General features: G+C 42.9%; 1 protein-coding gene across 1 annotated transcript; it reads left to right on the top strand.

Moving 5' to 3' along the window:
- Positions 1 to 5,103: 5,103 nt before the first annotated feature.
- LOC116273512 (neuropilin and tolloid-like protein 1) lies at positions 5,104 to 13,928 on the top strand. The gene is made up of 4 exons (XM_031662596.1): positions 5,104 to 5,213; positions 7,233 to 7,286; positions 7,529 to 7,666; positions 13,424 to 13,928. Exons 1-4 carry the CDS (start codon positions 5,186 to 5,188, stop codon positions 13,678 to 13,680), a joined length of 477 nt encoding a protein of 158 aa, XP_031518456.1. The 5' UTR covers positions 5,104 to 5,185; the 3' UTR covers positions 13,681 to 13,928.
- The last annotated feature ends 5,215 nt before the right edge of the window (positions 13,929 to 19,143 follow it).

Genomic DNA, 19,143 nt, shown 5'->3' with positions numbered 1-19,143 from the left:
TTGTGATCCGCCCGTCTCGGCCTCCCAAAGTGCTGGGATTACAGGCTTGAGCCACCGCGCCCGGCCTCTTTTTTTCTTTTTTTTTTTTTTGAGATGGAGTCTTGCTCTGTGGCCCAGGCTGGAGTGCAGTGGCGCGATCTTGGTTCACTGTAAGCTCCGCCTCCCGGGTTCACGCCATTCTCCTGCCTCAGCCTCCCGAGTAACTGGGACTACAGGCGCCGCCACCATGTCCGGCTGATTTTTCGTATTTTTTTAGTAGACACGGGGTTTCACCGTGTTAGCCAGGATGGTCTCGATCTCCTGACTTTGTGATCCACCCGCCTCGGCCTCCCCAAGTGCTGGGATTACAGGCGTGAGCCACCGCGCCCGGCCGGAGACTTTCTATGTGTTAGGATACACCTATAGATTGCTGAAGAGCTTCTTCAATATTGCTTAAAACCAGCTTCATGTAAGAGTATTTCAGATAATTTTCAAAAAACATTCCTATAATTACCAGCGAATTACTTGTTTTTGAGAAACTATATTATGACATATATTTTTAAATACAAAAACCTTTACACTTCATAATCATGTAAATAGTTATGTAAAAATCAAAAAATATTATTATAATATGGATGTGTCAGTAGCACTACTATATTTGAGTTATTTTTTGTAGCACCACCTCTTTCACTGATAGACAACTTTTAAGATGTGCTAGTACTGGAGCTTAATTAACAAAGGAGCCCTGGTAGACCTGTAGTTTTATTTTTTTCTATAGAGAAGTACACATATGTAGACAAATACTATGTGCATTTGAATTGGAATGGCATGTATCCTACACTAATTCTTTTTAGGATTTTGGAAGTCCTTCTAATCTTTCATTGTTAGGAAGGTGCAAGCTAAAAAATAAAACCAACTTACTAATGACACCTTCTTTGGGTTCAAGTGGCTTTAATTCTGCACCATCTTCTATAGTAGTCACTATAGAAGTGTTAACCTTGGGGAACTGCGACAAAGCACCGTCTTCCAGGACGGCGCACTCAACTCACAAAAGCTATCAGTTTATATGCTCTCCCTTTCAAAATAACGACATCTTGTAATTTGACCATATGTGTGCACAACCTTTTCTTGGAGAAACTGAACTTTTCCCATATGTTGGTTTTTCTCAGAAAGAAAAATCTTATGGGTCCCTATTAGGGAGGTAGCATTACTCAGCAAGTGCGGATTCTGGAACTTAAAAATGAGAAAGCAGCTTGCCAAGTAAACAGGATGTCGTGGATGGCGAAGAGTGTGTATGGGTCTGTATGAAGAAAAATGAATGGAATCATCAATAACAGTGCTGCACCTGCAGCCTGGGAGGAGTAGGGTAGTGCAGCAAGGGCCACAGCATCTGTTTTGGCCCAGTCTCTTGGTTGATTATCAGAGCACCTGAGCCGGCCAGGCCTCTTGCCTGTCCTAGGTCCAGAATGTGCACACTCACTCCCTCAGCACTAAGGTTTCAGCAAAATTTCATGCCTCAGCCCCACGCATTGCCCAAGAAAGCACTGGACATTAAAAAGATCAGCGGGAAGTCAGAGGATCCCTTTTGGCCAGGAGAACAGCCTGGGTAACATGGCTAGACCCCCTCTCTAAAAAATATATAAAATAAAATAATTAGCCAGGCATGATGGGCTGTGCATGTAGTCCCAGTTACTTCAGAGGCTAAGGTGGGAAGCTCAGTTGAGCCCAGGAAGTTGAGGCTGCAGCAAGCTGTGATCCAGCCACTGCGCTCCAGCCTTTAATTCAAAAGAAAAAAAAGAAAGAAAGAAAATAGAGGCCACTTCAAATACACGCATGGAGAAAAGGTTAGGACACTTTCACCTTCCCTATGATTTCCTTCTAATTTCCTGTCTCCTGATAAAAGGACTACCTGTCTAGCAAGGTAGCCACTTCCTTGGCAGGTTACAAAATCTGTGTCCTGGGAAACTGATATGGGCAAAGAGAGAAGAAGAGGGTAGGTGAATGACTGCATTTATCGCAAAACCAAGTTTTTTTTTTTTTTTTTTTTTGTCTGCCTTCAAACTGTGATTGAGAAATGCAGTAACTCTCTCTAAATAATTTTAAATGTTGCCACTTCGTAGAACTGCGTCATTTTCACGAATAACGCATATTTTGGATATAAAGAAAGTACTATCCAACCATAAGGAAGATTCCAATATTCAACTGTCAACTCTTATGACTGGTCCTTTTGCAAGACCCCCACCCTCTCCTCTACAGAGGTGCATTTTCCAGGCATTCTGTCATCTGCATATCCCTCTGTGAAGCGGCCTCACTGATCTTTGAACGCTTTTGCTTCCTTAAGGCTGGAGAATTTCTTCCTCAAGTCCAGGACCAACATTGCCCACCACCTCACCCCGCGCTGGCACGAGCACCTCACGTGGGTCACAGGACTCCCAGGACCTTCTGCGTGTTTCCCCTAGATCCTTTTACAAGTAGGTGCGTGAGCGGATACTCCCCAATCTCCCTTTATCCGCTCACCTCTCGCCCTTTGCTCAAGCTTGCAGCTTCTCTCACAGGCCTCCAACTCTGCTGGACTTGGCGTATTCAGAGGCGCGCAGCCTCTGTCCTCTTCCCTCTCTCCCCCATTTCTTCTGTCCCCCTCACCTTCTCTCTTTTCTCCTCTCCCCACTCTCTTCTGTCCCCTCCTTCTCTCTCCTGTCTCTCTTTTCTCTCCCTGCTCTTTTCCCTTTCCTCTCTCTCCTTTCTTTCTCTCTCCCTTCTCCCTCTGTCCTCTCTTCCCCTTTCTCTATCTCTTACTCGGTCCATGTCTTCCTCCTTCTCTCACCTCTCTCTCTTCACGTCTCCATCTCGCTCCACTCCCGGGTTGACCCATGACCCACCTTTCATTAAACGGATGCACAACACACGCGCGCGTATATGCGCGCGCACACACAAACACACCAACCCCTCTGCTCAGTCACTTTACCCCACCCTGGAAATCGAGGAACCAGCAGCTTGGTGCGGTGGTAGGAGGCCCGGGGGCCCGTAAGAGTCTCTGAATCCCTTCCAGACTTGGGGGTCACCTCATCGTCCCTCATCCCAACTTACTGGCAAGAGACCTGCACCCGCTCACAGCCGCTGCGCTAGGCGTGGGCAGGACCGCGACGAGCAACCCACGCCCCGCGCGCACGTGGGCGCCCCAGCAGCAGGTGCCGGGAAGCCGAGGCCGGGCCAGAGCAGGGAGGCAGCGCCCCAGCCTCGAGCGCTCACCGGACTCTTCTTATGGCCCTTTCTCCTTTCCTCGGCCTTTCGGGGCCACCCTAGTCTTCACAGCTCAGCGTCTGCTACTGACCCCCCGCCCCCCGGCGACCCCGCCATTGCCATTAGCTCTTCCTACCACGGCTTCTTCCCCCTACAGTCCTCAACCCAAGCCCCAGCCGCGGCGCGGGTGTGCGTGACCGGACGGGATGGCCTCCGTAGTCCCGGGGTCCGGCGAGCTCGGCTGTGGTCTGCGTGGGCCGCGTCCGCAGAGGCCGAGGAGGGAGGGCGGGACGGAGCCGGGAAAGGGAGGAGGTGCCGTTGCGGCGCCCAGGGAGGGACTCCCCGCACCCCCGCACGCTCCAGCCCTTCCCGGAGCTGCCTGGCGGTTGCAGATATTTCGTATTCATTGATTCGCATTTTACAAGCCCGGGCTCTTCCGGTGCTGTTTCCTCGCAACTCTAGTCTCTCAGACTTCAACGCGCCGCGCGCGCCTGCAGGGGGAAGTGGCGCGAGGGAACGGGGGTCCGTGTGTGCCTTGGGGTGGTTTTAAACACCTCGAGGTGGGGGGGGTTAATTGCAAGAAGCCCGCGTCTTTGCAGGAGCAATTTGGTGGAGGGCACTCGGCATCAGGCCCGGTGCTCAGCCGCGAAACTTTTACCGCCGCCTTTCCCTGGGGCGCGCCCCTGCCGTGTCTCCCAAGCTGAGCGCGGAGTCCGCGGCGAAACCTGCGTCCCGGGGAGAGAAGGAGGGGGGCGCCCAGTTCCTTTACGCGGATGGAAAACAAGGGGTGGGAGGCACAGAGCCCGCAAGGTCTAACCTTTAAAAAGTGAAACACCAAACCCCACAAGGGATTTTCACACGAAGGCCCCTCCAGCTTCCACGCCTTCCGTCCGGCACGAGGATCCGGCTCGGGATTTGCGGCTGCATCCTCTCTCTGCGCCCTGGCGCGCCGAGCCGCGGATCCCAGCCGGGTCCTCACCCCTTCCCCGCCCCTCCCCCAGATCCGCGCGGTTGGGATGTCCTTGCTGCCGCCGCCGCGGCCCCATTCCGCCGCGCACCAGCCCCGGGGCGCCGGCTACGCGCAGCGTCGCTATCCCACCCAGGCTCCGGGCTTCCAGGAGGGTCTCGGAGCCCCAAGCCATGACTAAGGCGCCCATTTGGTAACTCTGCCCTCTTCCGGCTCCTTCCTCCTCCCTCCCTTCCCCGCCCCCCCTCCCCGCCACCCCGCTCCCCTGCACCGCCCTCCAGCCCGCCTCCCAGACGCCCACCCGCCCGCTCCTCTTTCCGCAAGATCGCAGAGGTGGCGCGCAGCCCGGCGAGCCGATGACGGACCCCTTCCTCCTGCCTTCAATGCCTCAGCGGAAGATCCCCAAGGGCTGGAGCGAGGAGCGCTGCCGCTGGACATCCTCCCGGGGAGGCTGCTCCGACCTGCTGCGCGGCGCGTCTGAGACTGGGGACTGAGCCATCCCTGCCGCCGCCGCCGCCCGCTCCGTCGCTGCCGTCGGTCTGGACTGGCCCCCACCTCGCTGCGCCCGCTCCCCGGCACCGGCTCGGGGGCGTCCCGGGGCTCGCCCCGCGCTCGCCGCCTGCCTCGCGCCGCGTCCTCCCGACCCTGCGGCGGCGACGATGCCCGGGAGGAGGGTCCTGACGGCGGCGGCGCGGATGGTGGCGGCCGGCGCCCGGGTGTGATGCGAGCGTCACGGTGGGGATGCTGCTGGCTGCGCGGCGCTGAGGGCCAGCGAGAGCGAGAGCCCGCCCGGGGCGGAGGACGGACTCATCCGGATCTGGCTACAGCGTGGGCTCCGAGCTCCCCCTTCCTTTTGGTCTCCCTCTCGGGCCCCCTTTATTTCGTTCTTGCTTTGCGTCTTTAACACCTCTCGACCCTGTCCTCCCCCCCGCCACTGGAAGTCTTCCCGTCTCTAAATGGAATTAGTGGAGCCCGGAGCCTCTGGTGTAACGCACAGACATGATCCATGGGCGCAGCGTGCTTCACAGTGAGTACCCTGCCCGCCGCGCCCGTGCGCTCCCGGAGCCAGCCCTCCCGCCCCTTTCCAGCGGCCGAACGCGCAGGAAAAGCCTCTGCGCCGCGCTCCGGCGGACCCTGCAGTCCCGCGCGGGTTGGGGCCGACGTAAACTTTCTGTATTGCAGCATCGTGGAACCGGGCGTGGGGGCGGCGCGCGGTCAGCCGTCGCGCGATCCCACAACCTGCCGGGGAGAACGGGCTTTCGGTGCGCAGGAACCCCCCGGGGGTGGAGAATAGCTTGCAGTTCAGGGATGGACACGTGCGGCAGAGATTGGCCCAAGCGAGGGCGCAGGTGGAAAGCGGGAGAGAGCGGATGATACCTAGTGGGGTGAGAGGAGTCTTCCTCTTCCAGGGGCTCCCGGAGCTCGGAGGGCCCCTGTTCGCAGTCCGGGAGGTAGCAGAAGGCACACCTGAAGCCGGCGCTGGAGGGAAGGGCGAGGGTCAGCCTCCACCCCTTTCCGCCCGGAGACCGCTGATGTCGCTTTATGGGTGTGTGGTAACGCGGGCAGTGTAGGGGTGGGAAGGAATGAGAGGAAAATAGTATCACGAGTCATCGAGTAAAAGACAGTATAAGAAAATGTGTGGTGGAAATTTATCATTACTAAGCAAAGATGAGAGTGTTGATCGCGAGCCACGCAGTTAAGAGAGGGCTTTGCTGATGAGTTAAACACAGTACATGGTCTGTAATGTGATTTCACCGAAACAGGAAGAGCGGAGTAAACAAATACACATCCTGATGCCGAAGGATGTGTACCTGTGTGTTCTGGGTGTGAGCAGAAGCACGACAAATTAAATTGATGTTTTTTCCCCTGTGGAAACACACAGTAACAGCAGCAGCCAGTGCCTTAATTTAAAATGCAAATGAACTGACTAGAGCATAAAGTAACACAGTTTATAATATTTTAAATATTAATATCAAGACCTAGATACCTTTCTTATAATAATGTTTAAGTATAAATGTATAAGCCTGTGATGAGCTTTAATTCAGGAAATATTTGTGAGTTGTGCTCTCCTCCCAATTCATTTTAAGTGAAAATATGAAAACATATACCTTTTATGTCATTGGACAACAAAATGAATAAGAAAAATAAAATAGAAAAATCAAATTATGAAGACTAGCTTACTTACTATTTTGCTAGTGTTTCATCTTGTAAAAATGTTGATTAGATCAAGAATATGGAAGTAAAACAAGTTTAGATTATAATGGCATTGCAGATTCACTGTTAAGTTACAAATCAGAGTCTCTTTGACACTGGAAACCTGACTCAATATAATGCTTTTGAAAATCACCTTTCTCAAATTAATAATCAATTTCTATAGATTGATTTGGTATTAAATCAAGTTAAAGTTAGAAGAGATTAATTTCACAGCTTAGAAAGTGCTGAGGGATGGGGTTACTTGGAGGTTCAGAACATTTTTGTAGGCAACATTCTAGTAATGCTGCTTAATGCCCACAATCCACATTAATCTGTTTCTTGCTTGTTCCCCTCCCCCACAGCCTGTAGGATTTGTCTAAGTATTTATTTTCTAAAATACAGCCACACTGCAGTGTGTCAGGAACAGTCATGGAGCTGTTCTCATCGTTTGCCTCTCCTTTTCCTCCTTTTTACCTTCTGGCCCCTCTCTTCCTTCAGAGATGCTAGCAGAGCCATTCCCTAAGGGCAGTTTAGATACAGTGTGACTCCTGAAGTCCCACTGTACTGTGTGTGACATGAATAAATTGTCATGTTGCCTTTAGAGTGAACGATGTATTTGCCTTAGGAGTTTGGGTCTCATCCATTCTTAACTTGCATTACTTCCTTAAGGGAGTCCCAAGGTTTCCTGATTTGTACATTTCAAATTGGTTTTTCCAAGTTCTGAATCAACTTCTAACAGTTAACAATGATACAGTTAATCAGCTTTGATATTTTGTCTTGAAATTATGTTATGTTTTTATGGGATTTGATCATTTCAGTGTATTTTAACTCCAGTTTTTCTTTTCTGTTTCAGTTGTAGCAAGTTTAATCATCCTCCATTTGTCTGGGGCAACCAAGAAAGGAACAGGTGTGTTTACTTAGAAAAATCTAGTGGAAGACCTCGAATTATTTTGTATTTTCCTATTATCCTTCTACTCTTAATATTCCAGAATATCTGAACCTGCTATAATGTGTATAATTGATTGGTTTGGCTAAGACAACATGTAAAAATTAATTTACTAATGGATATTATAAGAATGTCCTCTCTATTTTTAGTATAATAGAAAAATTGGATGATGGCTCTTTTTAAAACATTTTTTTTTAAAACAGAAAAGCAAACCACCTCAGAAACACAGAAGTCAGTGCAGTGTGGAACTTGGACAAAACATGCAGAGGGAGGTATCTTTACCTCTCCCAACTATCCCAGCAAGTATCCCCCTGACCGGGAATGCATCTACATCATAGAAGGTAAGGGGAAACAGTGCCAGAGTTAAGAGAGCACTAAGCCAAAACCTGGCCATCTCTCTGCTTTGGATGAAGAATATGCGTATAGGCATTACAAAATTGATTTGGAGATCATGCGCAAAAATATCTCTGAGTGAATCAAGTAACTGTAAAATCTGGAATCAGGCTAATTATTGAAATTCTTAGTAATGGGTTATGAACAAGCAAATTCGGTGCAATAAAAACAAATGAACAACTTAAGAGTTTATTTTGCAGTTGGCTTAATTGATTTAGAGTTCTAATGCCATAGAATAGATGCATAGTTGGCACAATATTAACTAATGTATAAGTTTGAGAAACTAGTATTTTTTTAGCTCAACAATTAGTAGAATAACCTGCATGTTACATTTTCTTTAATATTATAAAGTACAAAAATCATATTAATGTCAAAGATCAATCAATAATCACATTTTCTAAACACTGGTCTGAAAGATAGTTACCTTATTTATGTTAACAAGTAACATCTCATTTTAAAGTCAAGGTCGGGATTGTAAATTATGACACTTTCTTTCATGACTTTTTTCCAACATGAAAGATAAATGGTGTTGGAAAGAGACTTCTCTTTGAACATTTCCCCTTTACACTAACCTTGTAAACATCTTTTTTTTTTTTTTTTTTTTGAGACGGAGCGAGAGTCTCCTGATTTCCAGCGATTCTCCTGCCTCAGCCTCCTGAGTAGCTGGGATTACAAGCATACGCCACCATGCCTGGCTAATTTTTGCATTTTTGGCAGAAACGGTGTTTTACCATGTTGGCCAGGCTGATCTTGAACTCTTGACCTCAAGTGACCTACCCACCTTGGCCTCCCAAAGTGCTGGGATTACAGGTGTGAACCATGGCTCCCTGCCAACACCTCTCTCTTAAGTACAGCTTTTAAAATGTAGAAGCATTTCAACTGGTGATGGAAGTTTTCAGTATTCCAACTGTTAGTACCTAATAGCCTAAAACTTGGAAGCACCCCCCTCCACACACACACACACACACACACACACACACACACACACAGGCAAAACTGTCTTAATGTAAAGATATATGCTCTATTATAAATGGGGACACATTCATTTGATAGAGTTTTCAAAGGAGCAGACTTTCTGTTTACCTAATTTTAAGAATCTCTATTTAGAAATGATTATTTTTGTTGGTAATTATTGGGCCAAAGACCTTCCCCCACCCTTAGTACTTGAAGTTGAACTTTCAGGAAAAAGAAACCACACTGTAAGAAGGTAAAACAATAAGCTCTGCTATTAAAAGGATAACACTGAAAACCTAAGGTCTGGCAGTGCAAATTCCTTTTACGACTGATAGAAAAGGTACTTGCTACTTGTCTCATAGGACTTAACAATATTCTCTGGGGACTATGTCCGTTTCCCTAAACAATCTGTAGGGGCCCCAGGATTAGCACAAAGTAGTTGCAACAGGGAAGCCAAAGAGAAGAAAACCGGGAAGAAGAGATGCTCACCTTGGTTTCTGAAGAAATTCCAGGGAAGGCATCATTCTCTGTATAGAGTAGCGTGTGCGGAAATTCAGAGCTGTGATATGGTTGGGGACCTGCGTGGTGTATCCTAGGGCTTCAGTAGAATCTGAGGAAAATACAGCGGGAGGGTGAAGAGGGAGACAGCCTCAGACAAAGGGATACCTGGTATTCCTTCTGTCCCCACTGGATAAAATCTTGGACACTGTGTTGGAGACAGTGAGGTAATTTAATACAGTGAAGTAATTTAAGTTGAGGAATAATGTGAGATTTTGATGAAGAAGTAACTGAAGGAAAAGAACATAAACTAAGAAACAATTGGAAAGTCCAAGTAAATCATAGTAAATGCTTATACGAAAGAAGTGGCATCAGTGATGGAGTACGTGAAAGAACTGAGAGGTATTTAAGAAACTGGATCGGCCAGATTAGGTGGCTCAGGCCTGTAATCCCAGCACTTTCGGAGAAGGAGGAGGGCGGGTCACGAGGTCAGGTAACAGGAGACCATCCTGGCCAATATGGTGAAACCCCATCTCTACTAAAAATACCAAAAAAATTAGCCAGGCGTGGTGGCGGCGCCTGTAGTCCCAGCTACTCGGGAGGCTGAGGCAGGAGAATGGCGTGAGCCCGGGAGGCAGAGGTTGCAGTGAGCTGAGATCGCGCCACTGCACTCCAGCCTGGGCGACAGAGCGAGACTCCATCTCAAAAACAAAAAAAGAAAGAAAAAAAACTGGATCATGAGTGGCTGGATCAAGGGATTACAGAATACGGTATCCTGGGAGTGTTCTAATGTTTGTTGCTCGATGACTTGTTAGATAGACGGAATTGCCATCCCAGAAAAAAAATGTAGACGGAAAAAATTGGTTTAAAGGAAAAATAATATGTTTAGTTTGTGCTTGTGGAGATATTCCACAAAAAGATTGGGTACATGTAGCTCTAGCTCAGTGGAGAGATAGATGTGTGCTGAAAATGTATTTGTATATGTCAGAAATATAGATATTGTTGTTGAGGTTGTTAATATGAATAAAATTATCCAAGAGAGTATTTGGAGCACTATTTTTCAACTGCTTTTAAAAATGCAGCTTCCTGGGCCTTTCCCCAGGAATTCTGATTTAATTGACCTTAGATAGAGCCCCAGGCATCATTATATTGTAGTAACATTCCATTGGAATGCCCGTGGCAACCTGATGTCTTCATCTAAAATGAGAGAAAATAAGATGTAGAATAAATTTTCCGGAAAATAACATGTAAGAGATGGACAGAGTATGGGGAAAATGTAATAGAATGAGTAGGAGAAGCCAGAGAGTTAAGCAGGAGAGTCAGGTGCCCAATGCCACAGCAGCCAGAGCAGACAGGGTCTTGAGAAGCAGGGAGTAGTCAAAGTGCAGGTTGTCACTGCAAAGAAAAATAGGTGAAAAACAGGAATGCATGTGCTACGTGAAGCAGTTAAGAGTTTGTTAGTAACAGCGATGAGCACTCCCATTGGCATAGTGGAGATGGGTGTTTTTTTCTCTTTTAAAGGGGGCCAATTGCACATATTTAATTCTAAAATGAATATTCTGTAGAGAAAGGTAAATTTAAAATAGAAGAGAAAGAGGGATACATAATTAGTCAGATTTCTAGAGGTATGACCGATTGGGATGAAGAATACAGGTGAGGTCTCAGTCACGAACGAGAGGATCTATTTATGAATGTCAGGTGGCCAAAAATTCCCTCAAAATGGAGGAAATATTCTGTGTATATGTGCACTATCCAGGTGAAAGTACTCATAGTTCTCAGTGCGTCTGAAGATTCTGAAAGTGGTTGAGACCTCTCATGAACTAACCTCAGTGTTAGATCAAATATAACTTACAGAAATGTTAAAAGGAAAGGCAGCTGTGAAAAAAATTCTTGAAGGTGAAGCAAATAGAAGGTGAGAGAGTTAGACTTAGATAGCTTCAAATCATTTCTGTGTGCCATAATCAACTCATTTTTAAATCTATCACAGTAAGTATGTGGCAAACTTAGTTTTAAAAAGTGATTTCACTGCCTTCTAAAATTCAGCTATGTAGGTTTCATTTCCGGGTATGTGTCATTAACTTCAACATGCTGGACCAAAAGAAAATAAATTGTCCACATATAATGTTGCCTACCAAAAGCCATAATGGCAGAATGTTTCCTGAGGAACATTGAGAGGTTGACTCAGCCACAGAACTTACAAAATAACAAGAATGAAGGTATGGATAAGTGAATTCGTGTTAAGATGGCCGTTATTTCTTAGTAGGGGAAATTGGTGAGTGCGTGTTGACAGATGACAGAGTTCTAAGTAAATTAGCTAAGGACTGTCTTCATTGCTCTGTCTTTCCCTAGCCATACATTATTTAAATTAACCTACAATCTGAAGTAGTCTTTTTCATCATAAAACTTGTTATATTGATTTATTGTGAAATAAACTGGTAGATACATACTACAGGATGATAATGGATGCAAGTGCTATACTTAGTACTGATACGTAGATGGGTCTAACTCAGTATTTGCCTTTTTGTTTTAAGGCTAACACTTTAAGCATAAAACACGGTTAGTCATTTCTTTGGGTACTTTCAAATTTAAAAAAAAAAACAATAAAACACGTCATTGAAACTCCCTCAAATCTGTCATTATCGTGGTTACTCATTTGTTGACTTTTTTGATACATTTTAGTGATGGATAAAGTATTTTTCTTGCATGAGTTATACATGTCTCTTTTCAATGTGGGAGTCTGAAACTTTAGAAATTAAAGATTATTCATAAAATAATTCATTTTAAAAATGAATTGTCCTTAAACTGTTGATCGTTAATTTTATACCTGGGGAGCATCAGAGTTACATTTTATTCTGTAGGTCTCCAATTTCCAACTTATATCATGTGTCTCAATATTAGATAAATTTTTGGAAACCGTACATACCAGAGTTTACTTTTTAGGTCATCATGGATGATGTTCAGTGTATATTTAAGAAGCAGTGAGGTGTGGACAGCCACTATTTGGCATGGTTGCTGACTGTAGAGGGAGCAGGCCCCGCTGTGCTAAGTCTTAACTTTCAAGTATCTAGAGGGGCTTAGTGCCTGAAAAGGGCCAAGTAGCAGGGAAGCACTCAGAGGGCTTCAGGCAACAGCTGTTTACTAACCAGGATACATACATGCTGATATTTCAGCAAACTTTATGGCCATTCTGGAGTATCCTGGCTGAATGCAAGTCTGAGATGCCAGAATTTTGGACTGTTTTGGACATATCAGGGGAAGAATGAAAGAACATTAGCAAAAACATTCATGTGGTGCTGTGTAGAGTTGCCAACCCTGTAAAGCTTTCCCTGACTCTTTAGAGAGCTGTAAAAACATTTATGAATCTACGCTTATTTATAATTCACTCAAAGATGCTTTTTTTGGGAAGTTTTCGATGACAAGTACTATGCTAAGCGCTGAGAAAGAAGGTGAGTGAGATATGGTTCTTGTCTTTCAAGGTCAGATTTAGAGAGGAGGCTTCTTTAAAGTAAGTCTTTCCTGTGTAAAGAGAAGATAATGGTGGGTATGTAGATATTCAAGAATGTAAGAAAATCCATGAAAGTGTGAAGGAGCATACTTTCCTGGAAGACAGACGTGTTTGAAGTGGTCTGAGCTCAGGCTCTCTGTGAGGGGATGGGGTCCTGGAAGCAGGATATTCTTAACAGATTACGCTTGTCGAATGCATTGATCATGGTCCAGCTGCTGAGGTTTAAATCTGAGAGGGATGTGATCAGGTTTGTGTTGTAGAAAAATTACTCTTAACATCTTTGTACATGCACTTGGATCTGATCTGGACACATGACTGGGATTATTTGAATGATTATATTTAATGTAACTCTATGCCAAACAATTTCTCAAGTGATTTGTGACCTTAAACCTCAGTATTCCCGGAAATACGAGAAAAGAGACAGAAAAGTGTCCCCTGACCTTCTAGCTCCAAGTTAACAGCCTTTCATACAAATAGTGTGCTTTATGAGTCCTGCACAAAACATCAAAATGGTCATCTTGTATCGGAATATTTTATGCAACAACATCGGTTTTAAGGTTCACTCCTTAGACAATTTTTTGAAAATTGTATCCCGTAGAATAGTATCCTATGCTTTCTTTATATTTCCATGCATATCATCCATAAGGTTTGAGAGAAGATGTATAGATAACATCTGAAATAGAATCAGAAAATAGCAACCTGAAGATATAAGAAATGGCCTCCCAGACACAATCTTTCTTCTTTACAGCTGCTCCAAGACAGTGCATTGAACTTTACTTTGATGAAAAGTACTCTATTGAACCATCTTGGGAGTGCAAATTTGATCATATTGAAGTTCGTGATGGACCTTTTGGCTTTTCTCCAATAATTGGACGTTTCTGTGGACAACAAAATCCACCTGTAATAAAATCCAGTGGAAGATTTCTATGGATTAAATTTTTTGCTGATGGAGAGCTGGAATCTATGGGATTTTCAGCTCGATACAATTTCACACCTGGTAAGTAAGTACTTTAAAAAAAAAAACTGTTTCTTTTTCTTCCTCATTTTTCTCTCTTCATAGTACAAAATCTTTTGTAAGACAACATTATACTTTTTCAGAGAATGTTCCAGTTCTATTTAAAACCAAACCTACAGTGCTTTTTCTTTTCACTACATAAATTCTGAAAGAAAAAGATGTTTTCCTTAAAACAGCTTATCCTAGAGGTAAAGAGTAGTGACTCAAGACTCTAAATGGGCATCAGCAACCCCAGCAAATGGATGGACTTTGTTATGATGGAATGTGTAATTGGAGAGACAGTCTGTGGTAAGGAAACTCATTATACATAGGAGCTCAATAAGCTTGAAAAGGCAATTGTCGTATTAGAAAATATATCCACCAAAATGATCTTTGGGGAACCTGAATCAGAAATTCATTTGTTCTGAAGATTACCATGTTTCAGTCAAATCGATCATACTTTACCAAGTAGTCTACTCTCTTTTCAGAAAAGCAAATTCTTAAGAGTTTTGATGAAAGGAAAACTCAGACCTGTAGCAGCCGAATACTCATTTACAAGGTCTTGCAGAAATTGTGTGCAATTATCAAATTATGCAATCTATCTCAGTTTTCCTTTTAACTTGCTGGAATTAAAAAGGGGCTGTGATATTGACTGGCTCACTTAAGAGTTATCATTCATTACAATAAAAATTGGTTATCACATTTTTTCACTGCAAGAGCACTACATGCATTAATTTAAATGGAAAAATGATTCAAACTACATAAAGCCCATTTTTTATTTAATGTTTTTTCATTTTGTATGTATTGTTTTATTTAAGTTAGGCAATAGGATAATTTGAAATATATGTAAAGTTTGTTGAAGTTTGTATTCCATGTTAAAGAAGTAACACCTAAATAGGGCTTTGATACTCAGTTAAAAAACTAAAATTTTAAAAATTATTAATATAAGTTTAATGATGACTTTCATTATGACATTATGGTGTATGTTAAATCAAGTATTAACTGTGGCGTATATATCAGCTTTAAGCTTTAGGAATGTTTTTAATAGTGTCACTAAAGGATTGTGGTTTTAACTATGCTTTGCTGATAATGGATTACTCCCAGAAATCATGGGTATTTCATGGGTAAAATCGAACTAATTTGAAGTATTCCTAAAAGGTACAAATGTTAGCTTAATTTGTTTGTCAGATTATTAGTGCTAGAGCTGTAAATGGAAAGGTAGGTATTTTTTTCTTAGCTGATCATTTTGAATATAACCTGTACCTAGAGACAGTGACATATGGCGTGGTATAGGTTTCGTAAGTTGTATTTTCATTTTGGATTTGGTGATCATGAAAATAATGTCTTGGATTTAAAACTGTGGTTTCATGAAGAATGTAGTGTCAACTGTCATGCTTTATCAACATAAGCGATGCTATCCATGTTTCTGGCTCTATTTGAGATGACATAAATGGTGGCACTCAATCTGTTCTTCTAGGTTTTAAAGCCTTTTTGTTCCCTGTGTTTTGTTCTTTGCTTTTTGTTTCTTTAGAGCCACCATACTGCATTTGTAGAATGAGATTTCATTGCTGTGAACTGAATCAGAATGGAGCTCTTGGAGATTTTTCCATGAAGTAGGACAGGTTAAGGATGGGCTGAGGCTTCTGTTTTTACTCAGATCAACTAGAGCAAAACTTCTGGGGAAACCTACATTTGGAATATGAAGGAAAGCTGGGACCATAAAAAGCAGACTTGGAAAGCTTACATGACAGCAAAAATTGACATTGTGTGACCCAAGGCCATTGCCTGAGTGACGTAACTAACCCTCTTCTAGAAAGAGGCAGTATTAAGGAAGCCAATTGCTTATTGAAATAGGAAGCGGGAAGGGATTAGTAATAATTTAGATAGCATTTAGTGAATCTGAAGCCAGGCAGGCTGTAGTTGTCATTTTGGCTGAATTTTTATTTAGTGGTGTCATTCAACTGGTGACCTGGGGAAACTGAAGGCGGAAGAATTTCTCAAGTCAGCTTAATGATTTATGTTATAAAGCATTGCGAGAATTGCCAGGGCTCCGCAGTGGACTGACACTGGAGATGAAATTCCGCCTACCAAGTCATCTTAGATAGAGAGATGATGGTCTCCAGGACAGCTGTGAGGAGCACTGACTTTGAAATCAGATCTGACTTCAGTTCTGGCTTTTCTTTTCTTTGCATCATGTCAACTTTGAACATAGTCCTTTATATTCTCGCTCTCAATATTTTTAACTATAAAATGAAAATAATACCAAGTAACTCATAGAATTGTTTGAAAGACAATTACCAAATGCATATTTATGAATTTTTTGAGTGCTTATAAGATCTCAACTATCGAAAGCTGTTGTTTTTATTAGTTTGATCATGTGCTCTTTAAAAACAAAGCATGCTTGGTATACGTTATTGGGAAAACAGGTGTCTCAGACTTAAAAACAATTCCCTGAAGTTTTTAGGTGGGTGCACAAAATTCCTACCTATACTATGTCACTTTTTTTAGTTGATGAAATTTAGTGACTTTAGAGCCAGACTTCCAAGTGGGGGTTGTAGTTATTTCTAGTGTCAGTCATAGAAAATGTCAAGGCAGTAATAGCAGCAGAAAGGCCTGGTGGTCTCTATCACTTTAATGAATTTATCACAACCTGGAATCTAGATATAATCTCACAGTCTCAGAAACTTTATATAAACACATTGAGAGTGTACCCATCTCTTAGAAATGAATCACATTTGCCAAGCTAACAGGAATGAATATACATATATACATAATATTTATACATACATATGCATACTAAATACACATATACATTTTCATTAAGAATTCTGAGAATTACACAACCCATTTCTTCCTGCAAGCAAACACACCTGGGTGGGCAGGTTATAATCAAAACATTGCATAGTAGTATGGAATCCAGATATTGAAGTTTAGATGTATAGCATGCATATTTAATAAATATTGAACCAAATGTTTGATAATTCATCTTCCTAACACAGATTGTTTCTTCCAGTGGTGGTTTAGCCTCCACACTGCCATGGGTTCCAGTGTCCAGTCTCCTGGTTCCATCTTGCCTGACTGGCAAACTAATTTGTGTAGGCTTTTATCTCCAATTCTTTTTCCATTTCCTTTTATCTGAGTCTATGACTTTCTTTTCTACTGAACTTAAAATAATAGCCTTTCAGTCCGAAGCTCTTGCTGTTCATAGTAGCTGTGCTTCTAAATTCCCATTTGTACATGGGAACAGCCCAACTGGAGGTCTTGTATGGATGTGGAGGATAGGGAGGCAGAGCAAGAAAGAATACCATAGAAATGGGCTTAAAGGAGGCCCTTCTCTTTCTCCTGGCACATTTTGATGAATCCTCACTTTTTGGTTTGCTGACTGTTATTTTTAGAGACTGTGTCATTACCCAGGTCCACAGTGCAGCGATGAATCACCTAGGATACTAGTCTAGCATGCATAAGAAGGATTGTGAGCTTGAGCAATAGTCAAGGAGAAATCAGCTGGTCAAATAATGGGGTCTGCAAAGGACAAGAGTGAGGCTTGTAGAAGGGCCAGGGGGCGCAGAGCCTTGCGAGCACCTCGTGGACGATGCCCTGAAGAGCTCTTCTTTCTGTGTACTGAGCCTCTCCTCTGCAGTATGCTATCCCAGTTCAGAAAGAGAAGTAAGTGTAGAATCACGCAGAATGTTAAAAGTTACACCACGGAATATTTGATAACTCAAACAATTTAATAAAAAATAGAAGACATGTCAAAAGTGTTTATTGTAATAGAATTATATTGTTTTCTCACTTAAAAAGAGTCTTTAAACAAGTTTTAAATCAAGTTTGTTATATAAAGTCAAATGACTAGAAAATATGCTGTGTAACAAGCAGTTTGAAACAATAACAGTTACCTCAGATAAGGGGTAGCGGGAAGAGGGGAATGAGGAGGATTTTAGAGGCCAAGGTGGAGTAAAAATTGACTCAACGTTATTGATAATGCTTTAATTTTAAAAGAATAAGATATTTTGGTATTACTTGTATAAATAAATTATTTAACATCAGAAAAGAAAAAAAATAGAAAAGACTTGGTAATTCTTAATGAATTTTTAGAAGGGGGAATACCATTTTCCATATTTCATATACTTTTTTACTCAAACTAAGAATGCCTTTTGAGCAGAATATAACACTTCCCTGGAGCCAGCTGCCTTCTTACCTAAATTTTCTTTGCACTTGAAAATATAAGGAAGAAAATGTAACCATATCTACTGTAGTCCTCCTTCCACTGGCATGACCCAGGCGCTGCCATTCAGATGCTCTGCTCCTGGAGAAGGTAGCCCTTCCAGTCTCTTTAATGACAGGTATCTTTTGTTGGTCTTATAGTTTACCTCCTAGTGGGGAGATGTTCTGTCCTTGATAGACATAGAATGAGATGCTTATGGACTTTTCTTTTTTCGATGATAGTTTTCCTGTACTAGTTTTAAGGAACAGAATTACACACATCCCACTGGAGAAACTGAAATTAAGGAATAGACCTCAAAGTACCAAATAGATGAGGGTTGAGTTGGGCATTGACATTGAAGTGAGTGTAGGTATTAAATGCATTGAAATTATTACGATACTTTGTACTTAAGTAGCACCTTTCATCTGGGGAGCTCAAAGTGTTCTAGGGACTTTCTGTGCAACTCCTAGCCACCTCTCAAGCTGCGGGCTTGATGGACTTCAAAGGCAAAGGGAGAAATACACTGCACTGCAGTAGTGTTTTAAAAGGATTTCTATGCATATTGAATGAAATATATTATTAAAATATTGTCATGGATTTAATGTTATTTGAAATGTTTGGTGCAATGGTTTTCCTCTTTGGATCAGAAATGTGAATATATGTGTGTTAACCATTTGGAAAGTTTCTAAATTTTCTTAGCTAGATAATCAGAGTTCTGATAAGTGCTCTGGTAAGAAAGAAAAAAAAATCTGTGTATTATTTATTCAACAACTAAAATTTCATTTGAATTTTGCACAAAAATATGAAAAAATAGAAAGTTTTAGAGGCTAAGATTAAAAGAAGACTTTTTATTTTTTGAGACATCTCGCTCTGTTGCTCAGGCTAGCATGCAGTGGTGTGATCTTGGCTCATTACAACCTCTGCCTCCGGGTTTAAGTGATTCTCTGTGCCTCAGTCTCCCGAGTAGCTGGGATTCAAGGCATGCGCCTCCACATCTGGCTGATTTTTGTATTTTTGGTGGAGATGGGATTTCACCATGTTGGCCAGACTAGTCTTGAACTCCTGGCCTCAAGTGATCCGCCCAACCCAGCCTCCCAAATGCTAGGATTACAGGCGTGAGCCACCAAACCCGGTTAAGAGAAGGAGTTTGATTTTTTTTTCCCACATAAAAATAAAAGATTGAAAACATTTAGGTCAGTATGTATTGTCTTTTTAACTATGACTTGGTGCAAAAGTACTTGTGGATTTGCCATTACCTTTACCTTTAATG

The sequence above is a fragment of the Papio anubis genome, unplaced genomic scaffold (assembly GCF_008728515.1).
Source record: "Papio anubis isolate 15944 unplaced genomic scaffold, Panubis1.0 scaffold788, whole genome shotgun sequence".
Classification (NCBI taxonomy): Eukaryota; Metazoa; Chordata; class Mammalia; order Primates; family Cercopithecidae; genus Papio; species Papio anubis.
Note: the sequence above shows the minus strand (reverse complement) of the source record. Positions and strands in the feature narration are given on the sequence as shown.

Coding starts and splice junctions, on each gene's coding strand:
- LOC116273512 (XM_031662596.1), top strand. CDS start 5,186: ATGATCCATGGGCGCAGCGTGCTTCACA. Junction 5,214..7,232: donor TGGGCGCAGCGTGCTTCACA/GTGAGTACCCTG, acceptor TTTCTGTTTCAG/TTGTAGCAAGTTTAATCATC. Junction 7,667..13,423: donor ATGCATCTACATCATAGAAG/GTAAGGGGAAAC, acceptor TCTTCTTTACAG/CTGCTCCAAGACAGTGCATT.